Source organism: Onychostruthus taczanowskii, unplaced genomic scaffold, assembly GCF_017590055.1.
Source record: "Onychostruthus taczanowskii isolate IOZ18803 unplaced genomic scaffold, ASM1759005v1 scaffold1, whole genome shotgun sequence".
NCBI lineage: Eukaryota > Metazoa > Chordata > Aves > Passeriformes > Passeridae > Onychostruthus > Onychostruthus taczanowskii.
Genome location: NW_024496525.1, coordinates 35,934,957 through 35,957,907, shown reverse-complemented (window position 1 = coordinate 35,957,907; position 22,951 = coordinate 35,934,957). Strand labels below are relative to the sequence as shown.

The window sequence follows — 22,951 nt, the reverse complement described above, 5'->3', positions numbered from 1 at the left end:
ACTTAAGCAAGCAAGGAAGAAAAAAAAAAAAAAAAAAAAAAAAAAAAAAAAAAAGGCAGCAAATCTGAAAGTCGTAAACAATCTTGACAAATTTCCTTCAAACTTCACAGGAAACCTGTGAAATTAGGAAATAAACTCCTCACAAGTTGGTATAGTTTATGAAACTGTGAGCTAAATTGGTTACAGCAGGTGTTGAGCTGGTACCAGGGTTTTAGCCCTACCAAGATCCAACATAAGAACCAAAGGCTGGGGCAGATCTTTATCAAAAGGATCCCAGCTGAGAGATCAGCCCACAATATTTTCAGTAAAGCACTGAAGGTACCAACTGGCTGAAGTTTTATTCTCATTATAAAGCTGTAATTAGGCAGACTCCACAACTGTCAATAAGATTACAGATTAACTGCATGCAACTGTATTATTGTCATTGAAATTCTTTATCACTCTTAAAGTGAGGAACATTGCCATGAGCAGTTGCTGCAGCTTCCCATCACCCTTTGGAAACCAGTGGATATATCAACCAAGGAAGGAAGCCGGCTCCCTGAAAACAGCTGCCAAGGAATGATAATCAATAACTGAAGTCCCAGCAGAGTTATGTCAACTAGATGGATTTGATGAAGTCTGCAGTCCTTTTCCACATTAAGTTATAATGTGGGTGATATTTGGGATCATTTCTATGAACACTTCATGGGCCTGTGTCTCTGGATCTTTACATTTTTTTTTTAAATGTAAGTCTTGCAGAAGGTTGAAACTGCAGGAGCAAGCCTGACACTTATGACCAGACAAGAGCTGGCATGTAGAAGGAAGAGGGAAAAGGGAATATTCATGAGGATCAGTGTACTGACACCAAACAACTCCTCCAAGCTGGGGTGCAAATGTGGGCAGAGATCTCCTGATCTCTGTAGTGCCCACTGGCAGGACCTGAGGCAATGGCTGGAGCTGTGCCAGGGGAGGTTTAGGTTGGATATCAGGAAAAGGTTCTTCACCCAAAGGGTGTCTGGGCACTGAACAGGCTCCCCAGGGCAGTGGTCACAGCACCAAACCTGACAGAGTTCAAGGGGGGTTTGGACAATGCTCTCAGGCACAGGGGGGGATTGCTGGGGTGTCTGTGCAGGACCAGAAACTGGACTTTGAGAAACCTTGTGAGTCTCTCTCAACTCAAGATATTCTATGGGTTTATGCCCTTCCTAATCCAGAGAACCTCTCTAGCAGGGTGTGAACCTGCAATTCCCCAAAGCCACCTGTGTCCTGCTGAGCTGAGCCCCTGGGGAAGGCACGGGGACCTGTCCTTCACCTGCAGCTGGAGGCTGCCCTCGCCCAGCAGCTCCCATGGGAAGCTGCGCACTGTGTCACACTCTTGTGTCACACTCTTGTGTCACACTCTTGTGTCACACTCTTGTGTCACACACATGGCTGGCACAGGCTATAGGCTGCTCCTCCAAGGCCCACAGCCACCAGCACGCCCAGGCAGGGACATTTCTCCTCACACTCATGCATTATGCATGGCTCCATCCCAGCCTGCTTCGAATGCATCACCTTCCAGTGCAGAGATGACTTGGGCGTGGAAGGCACTGCAGCTCCCCAAAGCCACCCATGTTAATATTCTGAATGAAGCAGATGCCCAGCAGGGGTGAATTACTGTCCTGCTCACCCAAGGGCCACTCATGATCTACCTTTGCTCTAATCCTGCCGTACCTGCAGGATGGGCAGGTAAAAACCAATATTTCTAATGTGTGCAGCAGCAGCAGTTGATTCACTGCAAGAGAAATAGCAGTACCTCGACTGAGTGGGGCAAAGTCAAAGCCTCACCAACAATCTTTGCAGCTTCTCATGATCCCCACCTGATTTTACACCAGTTATAAGTACTATAGGATCAATCCAATGATACAGCTAGTTGCAGGCTTGGTTGTTGAGTAATCAAAACTTTTGTTAACCTCGTTGTTGAATCTCCATAATTTCCATAAAAATATGCTCTGTATTTACTGAGGTTTCTCTCTGCATCTGTTACACTCACAGACACATTCCAGACTTTTCAGGGAGAAACCATAATTTCATTGACAATCAAGCTGGCAAAATTACACAACTCCAGATTTGCACAAAACTGATATTCCAGGTTGAGACAGAGACAACATGAATAATAGATATTAAAGGAATCAATGGATCGTCTTTAGTCTTCATTCTGCTGAATTTTAAATTTCCTCTATTTTATCTGGGACTGATCAAAGAATTTTGATGACAGAAATAATATTCTATGGCTATTTCATGTTTTCTGCAGGATCATTTTGGAATCATAAAGCACCACCCAAAGAAAAGAAAAAAAAAAAGCAAATGCTGTGGAAGTGAGGCAAGTGATTTATTTTAACTGCGTTGATTTTTTCAGACCTGGGATTTTTTTTTTTTTCAAATCAGCATGGGACATATTGTGTCATTCAATTTTCATAAAATCTACCCCACTTTCAAAAGGGAAAGCACTGAAGGAGAGAAACCCCACTATTATTATTAATTATTAATTAAACAAGAGCAGCATGCCATTCATTATTTCCCTTTTCTAATTTATGATTTATTTTTTTTTCTGATGAGAAGGAAAATACTCAGTTTGGTTCTAAAAACAGGTGGTTCAGCAATCTGACTCGGCAAGTCAATGCTTTTATAAGAATCAGCAAAATACTGAGCATTTCTGAAGAAAAACCCATACCCAAACCCCACCCTACGAGGAAGTTCATCTGCAAAGCTCAGATGAAAAGACCCTGAAGTTTGGTTGTGACTCTCTCATTTGAGCTTGATGAATCCCACAAACACATGGAAAACCCTTGCCCTTCATTTCGGTGTGGAAAGCCGGAGCTGCTGGAGCCTGGCATTTAACAGGTGCATCTGTTTACTTTCCAGCTACTCGTCTTCCTTAAAAAACCCTCAGCCCCTAAATACAATTAGATGCTGAATTGAGATTGCAAAAATATCCAGCTCCCTAGAGACAGGCGTCTGAAAGGTCTCTCCATCCCCACCCCTCTCCAAAAAACACTTCGGGAAGGTTTTTCAGCTTCTGTTGCATCGAGCCGCGTTTATGAAACTATGCCTGCAAGCATCCTGGACCCTTTAATGAGATGATGCCATGGAGTAATCTCCCTCCCAGGGACCCTGCTGTGAGCATCAGCACCATGAACTGACTACTCAGCGTAAACACGCACCTTAAAATTACAAAAACACATCCCAACAAAGCCTGCCCGAAGCAGCCCCAGCCTGCCCGGCAGGATCAGCCGCTAGCATTTCTGCCTCTAATCTGCCCACCGAGCAGCGTCACAGGGACTGTCTTTTATCAAAACAAAGGCTGGATGCTGGCTGGGAAGTGTGAAGCCGACTAAAAATGGCTGAAAAGCTGTCCAAGGCACCCGGGAAGGTGGCCAGCCCCACCCAGCGCAGACACTGACCCGCTCAAAACACGCCGAAAATCAACCCGAAAGGGAGATGCCATTGTTCCCTTCGCCTACGCGGCAGCGAGACAACATCCCCGCAAGATTTCACCCCCCGAAGCGAGTGCTCGGGAGCATAATGAAAGGATTAATGTGCTTTAAAAAAAAAAACAAAAACAAAAAAAAACCCAAAAAAAACCCCAAAAAAACCCAATCCCAGAGCAAAGTAGGAAGCGGGGGGCCATCCCGCGGTGCCCCGGCTCTGTCGCCCTCCTTGCCGGAGCTGCGTTTTCTTTGTGTGACACAAGGCTGAGCCCTGGGTGTGTCCGTGGGCAGGAGGCACCCAGGAGCCCCACGCCACCAGCTCCCACCCTCGCCAGCCCCAGCGGGCACCCAGGGCACCGCCACCCGGCTTCCCTAAAGCCCGAAAGGTAGGAAATCATGCCAGCCACATCCCGACGGAGAGAGTCGAGGATGAGGAATGACGCCGCTAAAGGCAAGGGCGGATGCTTTGGGAAAATGAGCTGCAAGGTGGGAAGAAGGGAGGACCTGTATCCTGGATGCTTTCAGGGTGAGACACCTGCGGATGGGAGAAATGCATTCCGAGAACAGAAAGAGGGGCTTTAAATCTTTCCTTCTTTCTTAAATTACCCCCAAAGAAAAGCTTCGCGGGGAGGGAGAGGAAACAGCATGCAAAGGCCCACAGGTGAACAATGCAAAAATGGATGGATCCTGCCTTTGCCTCCTCTGCCATGCAGTCCTAGCATGCAACACTCGAACAGATATAATACCCTGACATTTCCAGTTGCTCCAAAGACAGTCCATCTTGGTGGAATCGGCACTGGCTTGCATCTCGGAGAGCTGAGGGCTTGCCGGTCCTTTTCGTCGGAGGCACTGCGTTAGCAGTCAGGCATTCCCGAGCATGGGTGGGTTCCCGGGTACCGCTGCCGTCTCCCCGCTCGGCTCCGGACTGATGCTGTAAGCAGCACAGGCGGAGGGGGAGGGCATATTGTACGCGCTGCGGTCTCCACTGCAGCAAATCAGCAGTGTGATGTGGTTGCCCTAGGGAGCAGGCTCCTTTGAAAAGGGGATGCAGTCCCTTTTCAAATCAAAAGCTTGCGCTCGGGCGGCTTAGCCTGCTAAGCCATGGAAATGGTTAAGGCAACCTGATGGCAAAGAAATAAAAACAAATTGGGTGTGGGTAAATAGCGGGGGGGGGGGGGGGGGGGGGGGCGGTGAGCAGTGCTTCTTCTGTGTTAGAACGGTTGTGACTGTTCGTGTTCCAGAAATTTCTTGACAGTGATGGAATCTGGTATTTTCTTAATTTTTTTTCTTTTTTTTTCCCCTGTTTTTTTTTGATCTCACACAAACCCCTCCAGGTTTTCATGCCTCCCTCTCCTCTGCCCAGCTGGGTGGGGTCGGGGAGCAGGCAGGAAAATAAACAAGGTCAGGATTCAAAGCCCTGCAGAGCAACCTCTATTTTGCTATATTTTTTTGGAAAACCCTGCAGGTATGGGGTGACTTGTGTGGCCCCCCCTGCCAAGCCCTGCCACACCAGGGTGCTGAGGACTCCCGGATGCACCAGGTTTGGGTGTGCTGCCTCCTCTCGTTGCCCAAAATGCTGCACAAATCAGGATTTGAGGTGTGCGAGTGCAGGAATACAGGACAATTTGTGAAAGGCCCTAATAGCTGAATTTCAATAATTTTAATAATTTTAATAACAGCTGAATTTTAATATTCAGTTTAACAGTGGTGGGCCCCACCACTCCTTCCCTAGCAGGACACAGTCTCTGCCTCAGTTTCCCCACCGAAAAACTTTTATGAATAGCCTTGCAGAGACATCATAACCATGCAATGGTCATACTTCGCAAACACTGGGAAAGAAATCTTTTGCCACTCAACCTGTTTGGATTTTCAGATTTTGGGGTGCCTAGGAATATTAAGAAACTCCCCAAAAAGTCATCCCATTTCACTGAAGAGTGACCAGTTTATCAGATTATGTCCAGTCATTTTGGGCAGAATAACCCCAGCTGGGCACCTCTCAGCTCTGAGGCTGGACTTAAAACCTTTAGATCATGACAGTTCATGAAATAATTTCATTTTACTGTGTTTTACTGAATTTTGCTTTTTTTATGTGGAAACAGACACCAACACAGACAGAGTGGGTCACATACTCATCAGTGTGGGGAATAGAGTTTGAACCCCTCTGCTCCTTTGGCTCCAAAAATAAAAGGTCTTTAATACCTGAGTTAACAGATACCTCCTCCAACTGGCAGCAGTAGGTCACTTATCCTTCCCTCAGGTAACTCATCTTACAGAAGAAAGCCAAAATTTAAGGAAATTCACTATAGTATTATCTTACTCTTTACCTAGGAAACTCTGTGGGGATTAGAGAAGCCAACAACTATTTTCCATATTTATAAACCATCCTAGAGATCCCCAAAAACACTTGCTTAGGCTTGAACCCAGCATCTTCATTCCCCTAACAGGGAAATCCTTAACAAATTGGGGCAGAACTGGCTTCAGCTGTCATTGCATATAGTAAGATTAAACCATCTGTAATGCCACAAACCTGGATTTTGTGTTCTTCATGGCTTTGTTAAAAACAAACAAACAAACAAAAATAAAGCAAGAAAGAGGTTGGCAAGGGATGATTTCTAAGCATGGACCAGTTGGTTTAGACCCTTGGCAAGAGCAGAAAATTTCCCTATTGATGCATTTTGCCCTGCAAACCCTTTGCAGCTTTACAATGGGGTTCCCAGCACCAAGCCATAATATGAAGTACTTACAAGAAGTGTGTATAACACAGAGACATAATTCACATGAAACTTCTGCATCCTTGTCCCTAGAATAGCCACAGACACCCCAAAGATGGTGCATAGGTAAAATTCATGGCTACTGGGTGTGTGCCACCAGCAACCCTGCAGAGAAAAGGCAAAAGATCTCTGTTTGGTCTCACTGTAACCCAAATTTCTCAGTCAAGTATGAAGGACAGATTAGCTTGGGACAGAAGAGTGGTCCCTATACATTTAACATCCCACTAAGGATTTCTCCTTGCCTTCTTAATTGTTTGTAGAAATGTTTCTCACCTCAGACTTGATGTCTCCATTCCCTCTTCCAGGCTACCAAAACGAACCACACCATCAGGCTTGCTGTTTAAATTCTTACTCCCCTTTGGAAAAGTGTCTCTTCAGACCTGGCCCATGTGATTGGACTCTCCCACACTACTTCCAGAACTATTTTAATCCACATGCACCAGAACCCATTGCTTTACCAGCAGTAACAAGAACACTGCATTTGTGTTAGAAACAGAACTGAACAGGAACAGTGAGATGAAGACACTTAGAAAATGCACACGGGCTAAGAAAGCTTTCAGTGTGCACTCACTTGCCCCAGGACTTGAGGCAGGTGGGGGACAGAAGCAACTCTATGTGTGACTACAGAAATTGCACAAAATCCCAATCGGCACTGGGTGGATCCAACACTAAAATGGCCATTGATAAAAAAACGCATTTCCACAATGAAATTTTGAATTATGCATTCAGTAAGTGGTGAGACAGAATTAGGACTAAGCACTTGGCCATCAATCCTGAGGTTAAGAACTGCTTCTTTGCCACAGAACTAAAGCAGGAGCAGGCTGGAAGGCACAAATCAACATTGCACTGCCTGGATCTTAAAAGGGTGAGACATGCACAGAGATCTTGGCATCAGCTTCAGAAAAGTTGGGTGTTGGAGGAGAGCTTTCCTGTGATCATAAATAGGAGCAGGATGAAAAGCAGTAAGTGGAATTTGCTTCCCTTCAGAGAAATGTCCACTGGGAGCCTCCTTCTGCTATGGATGTTACTGAAATTATTACAGGTCTTAAGATGTGTTGGTGAGGTCACATGAAGCTCAGTGTTGATGGCACAGCCACAAGCCAAGAGAGCTCATCAACAGTTGCCTGTTCCATAGCTCTGCTGGAGATAATGATCTGTGTGTGCAGGATATGTAGGGTAAGCACTCAGTAAAATAAAGGTACACATGGGATCACTGCAGGAAAACACTGGCCAAATGAACACATGTGTAGGGTATTGTCTGCCTCATTTCTTTCCATCCCTCCAACTCCAAAAGAGATCATAGAATCATAGAATGGTTTGGGCTCCAAAACCAGTTCCAAACCCTTTGCCCATGGGCAGGGATGCCCTCCACTACTTGTCTAGTTTCTCAAAGCCCCATCCAAGCTGGCCTTAAACAATTCCAGGCATGGGGCACCCATATCTGGATGGACAAATGAGGTGCAGACTGTAGCTCTGCAGAGGACAGGGACACCCTGCCATGCTGTGTGGCCACCAGGGTTGTGCTCCTTCCAGGGACACAGGAAATCCTGCAGCAGGACTGGTGCTCCAGCCCTACCTTGTTTCCTTCCAAAGGGCCTTCCATGGTGACCCAGCCCACCTGTGCACCACTGATGAGCTCTGATGAGGTCAGAGTTAGCAACATTTAAGGCTTTTTAGGTAAATATACTTGAATGGACCATAACAGTCCATAAGAGCTCAGAAGCACCCACTGTTCTACCACAGGAACTAAAATTTGGGGCTGTCCCTTAACAACCCTGTTGGAAGGCAGGGGTGGAAGTCAGCTGGTTTCAGTTGGTTTCAAAGATGATTCAATGATTAAAAATCCACAGACAGAGCTGAAACCACTGTTTGGAGTGCAGTGACTTTGAAGGCACTTTGGACTGACTGCATTTTCCTGCATCACTCCACGTCAAGGCTCCGTGGGACACATTGAGGGCAGCGCCAGATCTGCAACGTGGTGCTGAGAGATCCTGACACTTAGCACTTTAGGAGAACAATAGCATTAAGGGAGATCATTTGGGTTATTTTTCTAAGCTAATTTGTTCTTAGCATTAGCAACAAAAATAGAGAGGATGCTATTTTAAAAGTTGCATTAATATGTCTCGAAGCTCTAAAGAGCAACGGGGAATTTTTTCCTGAGCAATCCAAGCAAGGGCAGCCAGCAATTACATTTTCGTGAGGAGGCTGTCAATAGCAGAAGGATGGGCCAAGTCCTGGCTCTGCTCTCTTCCTTTTCACTGTCTTGTGCTCATTCTTGCACATTTTCTGGTCTGCAGAGCTGCTCAGAGGCAGCTCAAATGGCAAGGCCATGAGCTGGGAGATGCTGATGGCTGTTTCAGGTCCATCACTTCTCACAGTACAGGAAGCACATAGACAGCTCTGTCCTTGCTGTCTTTTGCCCTAGGTCTTTGCCACTCCCTTAGAAGATGTAATGCAGGTTTTTTTTAAGAACCTTTTTTTCAGGTCTTCAGACAACAAAAAGAATCAATAAGCTGGTAAAAAAAGAGAAAGGAATAAATTGGCAGAATTAAAGTCTGAAGCTGAACAATCAAAACAAAAGAAGCCCTGTGTCCTGGCATGTCACATAATGTTCCAGCCTCCCTGAAATTTCTTTTTAAGTCTTGAAATGTCTGGATTTATAGGGATTTTTTTAAATCATCAGTCAAAATATTTGGATTGTTCACAAGGACAAGAAGTGTGATTTTGAGATGTGCTAAGCTTCTGCTCCGCTGCCTCTGTTTCACTTTCTGCTCAGCAAAACTGCTCTTCATACCCATCTTTGCTCAAAGGCTGAGATTATAGATGTATATATCTATATATTTATATATATATGGATATATCTAATCATAGCAGTGTAAATTGGAAGGGACCTTAAAAATCATCCAGTTCCCAACCCCTGTCATGGGCAGGGACACCTTCCATTATCCCAGGTGGTTCAGAGCCCCATCCAACCTGGCCTGGAACACTTCAGGGATGGAGCAGCAACAGCTTTCCTGGGCAGCCTGTGCCAGCCCTCACCACCCTCACAGGGAGGAATTTCTTCTTAATATCTGATCTAAACCTGCTTTCTGTCAGACAAAGCCATTCCCCTTTTTCCTATTACTCCATGCCCTTGCCCAAAACCCCTCTCCAGCTCTCTTGTCAGCCCCCTTTAGGCACTGGAAGGTGCTCTGAGGTGTCCCCTTCTCCAAGTTCAAGAGTCCCACATAAGAGGATTGCATAACTATATATAACTGTAAAATAGCCATCTATAACTGTATAATAACTGTATATCACTGTATAATAAGGTGTTATTATCGTAAGATTTTCAGCAGCAAGCCAGTGACGCGAGCCAAATGAGTTGGTGAAAGACCCAGGTGAGACAAGCTTTGTGCTTGCTTTCTTCCCTGGGAACAAGGTGGCCTTTCTTTGAATCCTAGTGAATGAGCCCATTGGGGGAACTCCTTAGATTCAACGTTGTTGTTAAGAAACAATTTTGGGTTTTGAGCCTCTGATGTGCCTCAGTGAACACAGCACGGACTTTCTTCAGCAGCCATCCCAGAGATGGCCAGGACTCCTGTGCTGCCATTTGAGCTCCCTGATTACTGCAGGCAGCAGCACAACTAACACATAACAATCAGTTTTGATTTACTCCTGGTTCTTCAGAGGTGGGTAATTTCTCTTGGTTCTTTAATGTTATTTTTGAGCTGTGAGGTTCATAGAAATAAAGGCTCTATTCCTGCCATTGACCTAGAAAAGTCTTTTGATTCTTTCCAGTGGGACCACTTTTTTCAGTTGCTGAGAACCTTGAAATCATGAGTTTGTCTCCTCTGGGGGAGGTAGTTGCTACATCTTCGTTCCTCCTTTAAGATTTGATCAGTAAAGCTGAAAAGACCCTAAAACTCTGTCTGACCTCCTGCACTCCCCCATTACAAAGGAAGTGCTTGCAGCTTTTTACCATTTTCAAGCCTTCTGTTTTTAAGCCAGTGCTGTGAAATTTTTCTCTTCTACAGCATTGCTGGTGTTGCAATGTTGCTGGCATTATTAATTCCATTTCATTAACTGATCTTCTTAATGTACTGGAAGACAAAAGAGAAGAGAATCCTGAGACCACAGCGTGGCTGAGCCTCAGGAGATATCTCCGTTCAGTCCCCACATGTGCCACAGGCTTCCCACTACGTGACCTTGGGAATCATCTCTCTGAGGTCTCTGGGTCTGCTTGGGCTGTTTAAATTTGGGGCATGGTCAGCTGTTTGAGCTCTGTTTCTGCACAACATCTGCAGCTCCAGCAAAGGAGCCTTGCTCATTTTTGCAGCACAGCTTGCAAGGCTGGTGTTACTGGCTGCCATTCTTGGACCAGGGGAGATGAAGCGAGGTGGTAAAGATGAATTTGGATTGCACTGCTCCTGGAAATGGTGAAATCCTGCCTGGTGTTGTGTAATGGGCACAAAGGACTCTTTTCTTTGGTCAAGCATGCCCTGAAGAGATGATGATGATGATGCATTTTCAGCAAATTCTTGAAGCAAGGTCTGGTGTCCATTGCCTGGGGAAGTGAGACTGTGCCACACAGCAGTGCCACAAGCCACCAGGGAGGTTCTGTCCTGCCCTTGGCTCCTCTGCACATCCAGGTCCTGAGCTCAGGCAGCTCTGGTGCACCCCAGGAAAGATGTTCCCACAAAAATGCCAAAGCTTTGCTCCCAGCCTGCAGGGCCACCCTTTGCTCCAGCTCTGCTGGGATCAGACCCAAGTTTTGAAGCTCCAGGTGCTGATTCAGAGGCTGGGATGCTCTTCCCAAGTGCAAAATGCAGCTACAAATTTTGCAAATGTGACTGCAAATTAAACCAACAGCCTGCAGGCAGAGGCTCGGGAGACTGAGGCTACATTTGCAGCAGTGCCACAAGCCTTTAATTGAGTTTGGGATGCTCATAAGCAGCCAGGGGTGCTTGAGAATGAGCTGTGGTTTGCAGCATTTCTGCTGGCTCCACTGCTCCAGTGCCTGGCACTCCTGCTGCTAGCCCAATTCAGGCCAGGGGAAAAGGTGCAGAATAACTTGATGTAGATCAAGCCCCTTTCCCCAGCTTCAGATGTGCCCCAAAAATAATATTCCTTGGGGAAGGATGCTCCCCAGAAGGCCCTGAGCTTCTCGCCATGCTGGAGAGCTGCTTCAGGCATCTCAGCAGGGGCATCTTCACATCCCCCACCCAGCCCTGCAGGGAGGGCACAACGCGTTCCTGGTGGAGGTGTGTGGATGCTGCAGCCATGCACCGGCTCGGCCGGCACACAATTGTCATGGCAACCCCAGCTTTCCCTGGAAAACAAGCAAATCACCGACACACTGCTGGATTCAACAGCCTGCTCCACGCATGGGAGACACCTGGGTAGCAAGATGCTCTGTGCAAAGGGACAGCTCCAGTCATACCCAGCCTGCAAAGCTTGCTGTTAATATGGGGAAATCCTGGCTGAGCTTGCAGAGAAATGGGGGACAGGGTGGACAGGGAGAGGTGAAGAAGCAGCTGATCCTGTCCTGAGCAAACACAGCCTACAGTGCTTGCAAAAGTGATGGAGGAGCTGCTTATTGCAGCAATGCCAGCGGTGCTGGGTGGCACAAAGTGGGAAAAAAGAACCCAAAAGGAGCAATGAAGGACATAAAATAGTGATGTGTAAGGCAGAAGTGGCAGTGCAAGGCTGTGAGAAGAGGAAAACAAGGAGAGAACAGGGCAGGGTTCTGTTGCGAGTCTGTGTGGGCCCTGGCTAGAGAAATGCTTTGGAGGGCAAAGCAGCACTCTGAGTTTTAAATGTTATTATGGGTCTCTAGGGCAATTAGAAGAATTAGATCAGGAAATGATGTGCCAGAAGTGTTGGCTGAAAAGTGGTCAGAGTTGTGTTTGTTGGGGAAACAAACAGGGAAAATGGTTTTGTGTGGCATTTTAGGACACCAGTTGGAAATGAAGCGACACAGAACAGCAGGAATGGTTTGGGTAGTGGGGGGCTGGCCCTGCCCCAGCACATCCCCTCACATGGGGCAGAGGGAAGAGGACAGATCACATGTATATGTCTTATGGAAGATACCATAAGCAAGATCAAGCAAGCTTCCAGCATCCAATCAGCAGAATATGCCACGAAAATCCACACCCTGGAGCCAGCTCATTAGGAGCTTCAGATCAGTCATCCCTAAAACTAGTTATCTTAGGCAAACAGATGCAAAAGGAGGAAAAAGAGAAGAAAAAAAATGCAGAACCCAGCTGAACCACTGAATTTGTAGAAATGGATTTCTCTCTGAAGAACAGATCCTATCTCTGAGCACTTGGCTATCATGTAACCTCACTCCCTATGAACAACGAGAAAATCCTGATTTGGAGGCTGACATCAAGTATCTGAGAAAAGACAATTTAATTTCCCATTCTCAAGGCTGAAGGATTAAAGATAGATCAGCAAAACTATTTCACATTTAGGAAACCAAACGAAAAAGCCTGAGGAATTCAGATTTCCCTGACAATATTGTTAAACACCACAAACCACATTTACCTGATTGCTTTTGCAGAAGGACTGATAGCTCTCAATCCTGGGATGAGGGTGAGCAAAATAGAAGGTATAGGGTGGATTTGAATATATACATGGAAAATAGAATTATTTTTCCATATTTATAAATTCATAAGTAGCTTGAAAGTCCACTGGACAAAACTAAACAAGGGAAGGTGTTTTCCTTATTGGCATCACATTTAACCACAGCATGTGGATATGGTAGAATCATCAGGAATTTCAGGGTAGCTGCAGATTTGCAGAGATCCAGAAATAGCTGTATCCCAGAGCTCTGCACACGAGCAGTGTGAGGTGGAAGGAAGCATACTACATATTCTGCATGGATAGTGGATTCCCTTGCAACAGGTTTGGCTTTTGCAGAAACGGGGGATTTCCAAAGAGAACAGTAAAATAGGTATGGGCAATATTCACCAAAGGTCTGCTGGGATTTCAGAACTGCTTTCCTAAAGTGTTTCGCTCCTTGCAAACATTTAAGTACATGGGGCTTTGATGAAACTCCCTGACTGAGACAGGTACCTCCAAATACCTCATGGTATTATATCAGTTAGTTCATTCTTAACAAATACACCCAGGGATCCAAAGCACAATATCCCTTGTGAGGCTCTTAAATTTCAAATGCCAGGTACTTAAAATTAATGTCTTGCAGATGAATCAGAGATAAACCATAATGGCATGACATCAACTTCAAATTATTTTAAATTCAAGAAAACCACAATCTTATTTTGGTTTGCAAACCAAAAAAAAAAACCCAACCCCCAAACTCAATTGCTGTATTTTGTTTTGGATGAACCTCCTCTTTCACAGGTGCAGGAGATGTGATCAGCTCCTGCTGAATTCTGGGCAGGACTCTGAGTCCAGCTGCTCCTCAGCACCTGTGGGGCTGGGCTTTGGAAATCTCAACCTCTGAGTACCCCCAGCTTGATGCTGAGAGACACCAGCCCTCAAGATTAATACTGGGGACCAGAAGAGAAGGACTTTGTTTTGGAAGCAGCAGCAGCAGCTCTTACCTTTTCCAAACCACTTTCTTTTTAACTGTGCTTTCCCCCCCCGCCCCCAATTCTTTTCCCAGACTGCCTGACATTTAAAGTGATCAAAGTTCCCTGTGAACCACAGCTTCTAAATTTCAGATAAATATAGCCACGCTGCTCTGCATTTGTTTGTTTTTCTCAGGTTGCAAACCTGCAGTGGAGACCTACTTATCCTGGAGCAGGGGGAGCTGCTGGTTTGGCACCATGTGCTCAGCAGCCAGGAGGGAGCAGAGCCCTCCGTGCAGGATGTGGCTCTGCTCTGCTCCCAACAGAGCGTCCAGTCCTGCTCTGGCAGCTCAGAACAATCCCACCAGCAGCTCCTTTGCTGGCTGGAGGAGCCAGAGCAGCCCTGGAGTGGGCAGAAGGCACATGGAGACATGATGCAGGGGGACAGGCTGCATGGAGGGGAGCAGGGAGATGGCCGTGCCTGAGTGTGGTGACATGTCCAGCCCACGCTGACACACAGGGGGACAGCCCTGAGCCCTTGGAGACATTGGGAAGCTCTGTGGGCCCTGGGGTATGGATGGAATCACATGCCAGGGCAGGAGGGTCCTGCCCCTGCCCACACACACAGAGCCACTCAGCTTGGTACAATTTATTTTGGCCTCCCCATTAGCTGGGAAGTAAACGTGGCAATTGCTTTGTACATCCCAAGTGACAGAACCTTTTGGCACATTTCCCTGAAGCTAAATAATTAATGAAGGGCTCTGATTAGTGTGAATCTTGTGGAATCATCAGACAACATGGAGTGACATTTACTTCTTGATGCCTGAAACAGGGCTTTGTGATGAGGCTTCCATCCTGTCCTGCAGCTGAAAGGGAACAGCCTCTGTGAAAAAGGTTTCTGCCCTGCTTTGTGCTTAGGCTGCCACAGACACGAGCAGCCTTCAAAATGTGGATGCTTTGCAGGTGATGGAAGATAAAATACATTTATTTTCCGTGCAGGAAAGATATCTTGCAAATGTAGCACTCAGCAACTCATTTCCCTCTGTGCCTCATTAGAATTACCACATCTAAAAGGTTTTTTTCCCCTCTTACTGACATATAGGAGTCAACTAGAAGATACCAGGTGTGCATTTGCCAGGGGTGAGGCTAAGATCCTGCAAACCCAGCCACCAGCAGGATCTGGCTCCCACAGCAGTGGGATTCCATCTTGGCACTGGGTGGCAGAGCAAGCTGGAGTCCCTGCAGGGTGAGAGCCCTTCTAATAGGAGACTGCTGCATGTGAGGAATAGGAGGAGCTGGTGGCTGCCACTTTAGGTCCATTTTCTCCTACAATTTCTTTCTGAATGAATTCCCCACACAGAGCACACCAGAGAGTTGTGCTGAGCTTTGACACAGAGCTCTCTGTGAGCTGCTGTCCTTCTCCCAGCACTCCCTCATTTTACCATCAAACTGCAAATAACCTGCTTTTCACTCTGAGGAAGAGAGGTTTGTACCAGGGAGGAGAGGGGCTGCCCAGAGAACACGAGGAGCTATTACATGTGCAAATTGGGTACCTTGGGGGTCCTGAAGTGCAGAAGAAGGTACAATCCTCACCTCTCCAGGGAGGAGATGAAAGTAAAGCAAAGAGTTGACATAGAAGCAGAACTCTTCTGATCCCAAATGCCACAGCCAGAGTGACACCAGCTCCAAAATGCACTGTCCCTGCTCTGTCTCATGCATTTCACCTCTGAGCATGCTCAGGGATTATACTTTCAAACCTGTGCATCAACACCAGTCAGACACCTCAAAAAGCTGCCTCTCCCTAGAGAGATTTCCTCCTCACACAGAGTTTTTGTAAAAACAGGAGGTAAAGACTCCTTGCAAGGAAAAGCAAATAGTTTGGAAATCATGTACTTTAAGTCTGTGCCTGGTTCTGCCTCATCCAACATGTGTTTCCATGGAAGCAGAGGAGGAAACGGGCAGCCTGTGGCTGCAAATCACAGCAATCTCACTGCCTGCTCACGAGCCTGAAAAGACAAATGGATCATTAAAAATAAAAAACACTGCATTTTTAATCATCCCTTTTGATAGTAGATATCTGGTATTTAGTGCTGCAACATTCTCTTCAGGGACAGGGGCTCAAATGCATCACAGCTGAACAAAACAAACTTGGGCTTATTCTCAGAGGAAACAGAATATATGCCAAATAAAATGATTTTTGCTCTTTTGTTGGTCACACTGGTGTAGTGATTGTGTGAGCACAGGGAATGGCAGTGCAGCACACAAAGGCAGTTACATAAATGGAATAAAACATGTTTTCAGCATGGTTTGGCGGAGGGAGAGAGACTAAACCAAGGATGGTTTAGGAAATACAGATTGTTTAGGAAAGGTTTATCTGTTGATAAAACCTGACTCTGATCTCAGGAGTGAATCTCCTGAAGTCAACCTGTCTGTCAGTCACTTGTCTTACCAACACATCCTTTGAGCATAAACTTGTTTCTGACTATAACCATGAAGTTTTCCTGGCCTTAAAGGAACATCTTGAGGCATCACTGCATCCACAGAAAACACACAGCTCCTAACAGTTCACCAGCCAGCTGCAAATACATCTTGCTGCTGAGCCAGGCACATTTCACTGGGAGTAATTACCCTTTATCCCCAGGTAAGAGCTGCCTCTTGGCCAAAATGTGGCACTGGGTGACTTTATTGTAGCTGCTCTTGAGTGGCCGAGCTGGATCTACCTGGTGGCCTCGTGCCAGCTCCCAGCAAGGCACCGGGGCTGGTCTGTGTGCAGCCATTACAGGATCAAATGCAAAATGTTCTTCCTGCACTTATCCCCCTCAGAAAAACATAAATCTCTTTTACAGCAGCCTGCCTTGTCCCCAGAGGCTGCAGAATCTCTCACTGGTAGGTCTGGGTTTCTTTTCTTTCTTGACTATCAGGCAAGAAAAATTAGGCACACTTAAAAAAACTGCCAATTAGGAAACAGAGTTGCAGGCTCCAGTGAGCTAAAAATCTTGAGGTTTTTTTTGTGTTTTGTGATTTCTTTCCCCCAGCTCTCTGTGCAATGGATTTGGAGCTGTTCTCTGTGGCTGCCTGAATGCTGAATTTCTGAATACTGTGGTCAATACTGTATTGAATAACGATACCTATGATCTAATGACAATTCTGTGTGCATCTAGGACTTAAGTTTAGTAGATTGTTTTCAGGCAGAGAACAGCAAAATTTGAAATAATGGGTCAAATCCATTTGAGTTTCTTAGAAACTACATCCAAACAGAGAAAAATGGGAGATGAAAATAAATCTACTGGGGAAAATGAAGAGATTGAGCTTGTACCAGGACTGACCCTATTTCCAGAGCCTGCAAAGGTCCCAGAGAACTCAATATCAGCAAATCCCAGTGAGCAGATGGGAGTACTACAGAAAGTATTCTTCTTCCTTTAGAAGCCTGTGAACACATGGCTTAAAGGGAGGGTGCACTGTATTGGTTTTCAGCTCTGGCTAGTGCTTAATGTTCTTCATCTCTCAGTGGAAATCACCTGGTGGTACTGGCTGGTGCCATAAACTGTGAGAATCTGGGATTTTTCCTTTATTTTCAAAAATACAGATGTCAAATCATCATAACAATAATAATCTGTGCATTATTATGCTTTGATTGAACTGTAATAATGATTTGTGGGTTGTTTCTACCTATGCTATTGATAAGTGAGTCACTGAGTGTCCACTGGGCCCAAAGGCCTGAAGGTGAAAGGCTCCTGTATCCTATTCCCAACTCCAAGCCCACCAGGACACACCTGGAAGTGTTCAAGTCCAAGCTGAATGGGGCTTTGAGCAACCTGCTCCAGTGGAAGGTATCCCTAGCCATGGCAGGGGGCTGGAACTGGGAGATCTCTAAGGTCCCTTCCAAACCTAATTATTCTGTGATTCTAGGATTCCCTGAAAAGGCTCTGCAAGTTTTAAAAACATGGAAGGGAAGGAAAAACACTGCAAATAAATTCTTGGACCAAGCAGGAAGGAACTGGAAGGTGAGCAGAAAGCTGGTGTGGATGAGCCTGTGCTAGGAGGGTATCAGAAAAGCATTTGCTTGTAGACAGCCAGAGATATTGATCTGCAGTCACACAGCAGCACAGGCTGGACAGGAAGCATCATCAGAAACTGGCTGAGGGAAAGGGAGAAACATGTCAATAAAATCAAGCTGTGTGTCAAAGGGAGGAGGAGGAAGGAGGAGGCCAGCAGGGCAGCCTGTGCTGGAGCCAGGGGTGTTTACCTCGTGCTGTGTATCAGTGACCTTGAGGGTGATGCCATTATCTAATGATGCCAAACTGTAGGAGGCACAGAACAAATTAATTACAAATGGGAGATTAGGCTTACGGTCTGATAAGCAGCTCACGGAGTTCAATGGAGAGAAGTTTTAATGAGATTAAGTGACAAAGCCATCACTTAGAAGGAAGCATTAAACAGACTACAGGCAAGGAGAAAGAAGTGGGGGCGAAGGCAGAGAACTATTAAAACCATCTGTGTTATTAAAAGAGGAGTAAACAAGGCCTGTGCCTCTCAGGGAGAAATGGGGATGATAGTAAGGCGTGCTGGCACTGCTGGTGGGAGCTGCTCCTGTGAATGTATTGTATGCAGCATCTGAGTCAGACTCAGGGGAAAATTGATGGGAAACCCAGCACAAACTTGGGATTAACACCAGCAGCAAAGCACTGCCTGGCTTGGCATGAATAAGCCTGGAGAGGAGGTGCAGGAGACCTGGATGAGTGGGATATGGCAAAGGGCTGGAGCTGGCATGATGGAGAAGAGCTCTGCTTTGGCCCAAGAGCAAAAAGAGCAGGACACTGGATGGTAGCAATCAAGGAAAGAACTGGCCAGCAGTTAATATGTCAGGCTCTTAAATAATAATAATAGCTACTGCTAAAGATGAATAATTAAAGCAGAGCACTTGGTCCTGAGGCCCTTGTGTAGTTCCTTTCCTCTAATGCCTGGCAGAAGCATCATTTATAGTATGTGGCAGGAGGAATCTTGTGATCCCAGGGGCTGGCTCTGCTTCATCTCCCACCAAACCCACTGCATCCTTCTCTGTGTGCTATATTTAAAGCTGAGTTCAAATAAAATGGGAATGGCAGCAGCTTTGAATCAGACTGATCACAGACCTGGGGTGTGGGGATTGGCAATAATGTCCTGTGTTTATGTTACCTGCAGGCAATGGGCCAAAACAGCTCCTGCAAAGGAGGAGAGACATCTCTTCGTTCAGCATCAGTGGGCAGACTTCTGTGTGGCTGTGCTATAGAACAAATGTTTGGCAATTTCCCCATCCTTCCTCTCTGTGATGGGACAGATGCTCTAGGGGGGCACGGGGCTGGCTGGCATTCTCAGACGTGTAGTGACTCACTAACACATGAGTCTGCCAATTCTCACCTTTCAGACGCATCTAAGTAGGGAAAGGGTTTGAGAAGAAAACAGAGCAGACCCCTCTTTTTTCTCCCCTTTCCCTCACCTTTCCACCCACCACTCCACCCAAAGGGTAACACCATTGTGAGGGGGCTGAAAAAAGGAGCAGGCACCAGGAAAAGCAGAGCTGACCCTCAGACAACACAAAAAGGTGGCAATTCCTGCATTGAATAATCCTCCTCACAGTGAAATTCACCCTGCAAGCTCTCCAAGGAAAGGACCTTACTGCTTGCTCTTATCTTGGCTGACAAAAGAGCCTGATCTTGACTGGGTCTCCAGGCACTGCATCTAAAATAAGATCTAAAAACAATAATCAGCCCAGAGCTTTCTTTTTCTGAGAAATCAGGGAGCAATTTGTGCATGTTAAGAAACACATCCAGCAGTGCAGCCTTTCAAAGTCATCTGCTGTTCCCTTGCCTTCCCTTGCAATGCAGATTATCCAAATGCAGATCCCTGGGTGCTCTCTGATACACAATTCCAGTAAATATTTACATCCTCTCTCTTCCTATTTTGGGTCGAAATATGCTAAAAGGAAGCATAGGGGATGCCTCAGCATTTTACAGTTTCTTCACTTTGGTCAGCAGAAGTGAGATCCTGTGGGGGTGACAGCTGAAAGTGTGTTGCAGTCTCACCTTTCTGGAAATATTCAAACCCCCACAGTTAACCCTGATTTTTAAAAACTGCAGGTAGAGGGTTATACACACAGGTATGATATGGGTCTATCCCTGACTCAAACCCACAGAGTCTGCAGCTCTGAACTCCAGCCTTGCCCACAGGGTAAAAGCAAAGCTCTTGTCTGAATAAATCCTGAAAATCTCATCTGCCAGCATCTCCGAACCAGTGCAACAGCAACAGGAGCTGAAGCCAAGTGCTCTGAATGTTTCCTTGCAGAATACCCAGGAGAGCACAGCTATATGTAACAGAGATATTTACACAGCGTTCGAGGCAACATTTCTACTCTTAGCAGACACAGAGGTGCCAGGAAATGATTCTGCTCCCCAGGCAGGATTCAAAGCACAGCCCAAGCGGGCCTGTGAGGCCAGGATCATCACACTGATCTTTCTAACCCCCTCCATGCAGCACCAAGCATGAGCTAAGTGAGCACTGCTCACCCGGACACTCCTCTCTGCGGGTTGTGGTAGCACAGGCACTTTGATGAGCCGTGGTTGCTCTCTTTCTGTGGGATTTGAAGTGGAGGGAAGAGGGGGAATAGCTGCAGACAGGAAAGGTCGGGGAAAAGGCCTCTCACCTGGAGAGGAAGCACTGGGGGAAGACGCTGATATAACCTAACAAGGGGTGCAGGAACAGAAAGAAGCAATATTTTAAAAGGGATAGGAGATGGCTTGTTCCCCAGCCAGGTGTGTCTGACACAGGCTAACCTTCCAGTCTGCACGGCTCTGCGTGCTCCATGAGCTGCCCCCTCAACCCCTGTGACCCTGAGCAGCGGCCTGCTGGCCATTGCCAGCTCTTTGCAATGCCTCCCCTCCAAGGGAGGGTCTCACATCCCAAACCGAGCTGACCTGGGCCCGCAGACATCACTAAAGTCACTGCTGTGTGCACAGCCAAAACATCCGCTCCCTCCTTTGAAAAGGCTTGCCCCTAACAACCACTGGCACTTCAGGGTGGGGTCACTGCCCCAATTCCCTGTGAGCTCTGTGACATTGGGCACATTTGGCCAACACATCTTTTAGCATTTTTCCTCCAGCACCCTCATTTATTTCCTTTTGCAATGTCGATTTGCCCAGCCAGCTCAATGAATAATTCAGCGACATTAAACACATGCCAAAGCTGTTTCAGCTCTTAGTAGGATCAGTTCTTTGGTCCTTTTCTCCATTTAAACTTCATTCCAATATAATCTCCTCTTCATTGCTGCTGGGGGAGCAAGATCTACAAGTAAAAATCACACTGCCATAGTTATATGGAAATATAACAATATATATGGAAATTTGACAGGAATGGTGTTCTGTTAATCATTCTGCTGGATGCCTTGCTGCTTCTGCTCACTGCTTCTGTTAATGATGGAAAAAACAGCTATTTTTTACAGACATCTATTGGATATAAAGTTCAATAACCATGCAATAAGGATGATCTCACAAACCAGAATTCAGAAAAAAACTGAGGTAATTTCCCAGTTTTGTTGTGTGTTCCTGGTGTTACTGCAGTGAAAGCAATTCATCACACCCAACAAATCAATTACTCACACAATAAATTAGCCAATATCATCCTTTTTCAGCAGCTTTTCTAGACAAAAGAGATGTGCATGTGTAGTGGAGTCAGTGTGTGACATCCAGCTGCAGTAATTGTGCACTTGAAGGGTAAGGTGAGTGCTCATTTCAGAAGGACACATTTGCTACTATGGCTTTTATTAAATCCCACTCATTTATCACTCCCTGGTTGGAGCAATAAGCCTTTCACTTTCAGCTAAGGGTGAAACATGGCCCTGTTTCTGCAGCAGCAAAGCTCCAGAGCAGGAATCCCCGGCAAACAGGGAAGACAGCCTGTTCTCCCTCTTTGGGAAGGAACTCCAATCCTTTGGAACAACCCTTACACTTAACCTGAGCAAGTAATCCCAGCTGTTTGTGTTTCAGTGTTCCAATGCCACACTGGCTGACCAAGTAACCTTCAGAAATCCTGGCTATTAATCTCTGCTGGCTTTTCTTCAGGCTCCCCTACCTTGTTGGTTGCTCAGCTACAGACCTTGCTGTGTTGATGCTATCAGCATTTCATGAGGCTGTATGCAAGGACCCCCTCACACACTCCTCTGTAAGGAACTGTCTCTATTCCTAAAAGAGAGCAGAAAAACCTGTCTGTGCAGTGCCTGCCTCTGCCAGCAGCACACACTGAGTGAGCAGAGATCCTGGGCTGCATTTATGGGAGTTGCTCAGAAAACAGTGTCCTGGGGTTGTCAGAGGCTGGATTTTGATCCTACGCCACTGTGGATCCCAACTAGCACCAAACAAGGCAGAGAGCTTGTACCAGCCAGGCCATGGTGGTACCAAACCCTGGAAATCTGAATTAGCTTTATCCCTTGAATTTTGCAGTCTCACTGCACCTTCTATTCAAAATATAAGAAGCTATTAAAAAAAAAAAAAAGTACATTTTGCTCATTTGTAGGAAATTTGTTGCCCTCATCACAGATGGATGATGTAGCAACATCAAAAGCTGTTTGCCTGGAAAATTATTCTTTAGGATCCAGTTGGAAAGAGGACAGTCTTTACTGAGATTCCTACATTACCTGGCAGTCTGGATAGTCTAATGACAAATCCTTAAGGCAAACTCAGTTTGCTGCCTTGGAAGCTTTATATCTCCTTTTCTAAGACATGGCTTTTTTGCAAAGGTAATACTGATTATCTGTGTCCTTTTAGTGCCTCTGAAGTTACCCCAGCTCAGAGTTCTCCTGAGGTCACCTCTCACTGTAGCTTGCACTCTCATGAACTGAGCTGTGAGTTATTGTGATATAAACTGGGAGAAATCTTGTACATCTTTTCCAGTGATGTTGGAAACTTGCAGGGAAGTATTGGAGGACTAATTCCATGTAAAATCTCCTGGCACCAGCTGGGAAAGGGTTTCTCTGAGCAAGTGATATCAAAGGGCTTTCGGTGCATAGACTCAAACAGTGAGTCAAGTAGAAGCTGCAAGGAAGATTAAACCCCCCAAAAAAGAGGTTCTGGCTCTAAAGCAACCCAACTGGCAGGGTTTTTTCCCCACAAAAAATCCACTGCTGTGTCAGGTAGCTGCAAATCTGTCATGTTTTGTGTCTTCTGAGCCCTGAACATGCAGGAAACAA

General features: G+C 46.1%; 1 protein-coding gene across 2 annotated transcripts in view; it reads right to left on the bottom strand.

Annotated features, from left to right (window-relative positions):
* RTN1 (reticulon 1) overlaps positions 1–22,951 on the bottom strand; it is a 116,532-nt gene that overhangs the window by 13,482 nt on the left and 80,099 nt on the right. Inside the window, exon 1 of one of the 2 annotated variants that reach the window (XM_041396964.1) lies at positions 4,196–4,434. The exons of the other annotated variant lie outside the window; for it this stretch is intronic. Coding sequence (XP_041252898.1) covers positions 4,196–4,256 — 61 coding nt within the window. The 5' untranslated portion in view covers positions 4,257–4,434. Of the gene's footprint in view, positions 1–4,195; positions 4,435–22,951 lie in introns of those variants that run through there. 2 annotated transcript variants of the gene reach the window in all.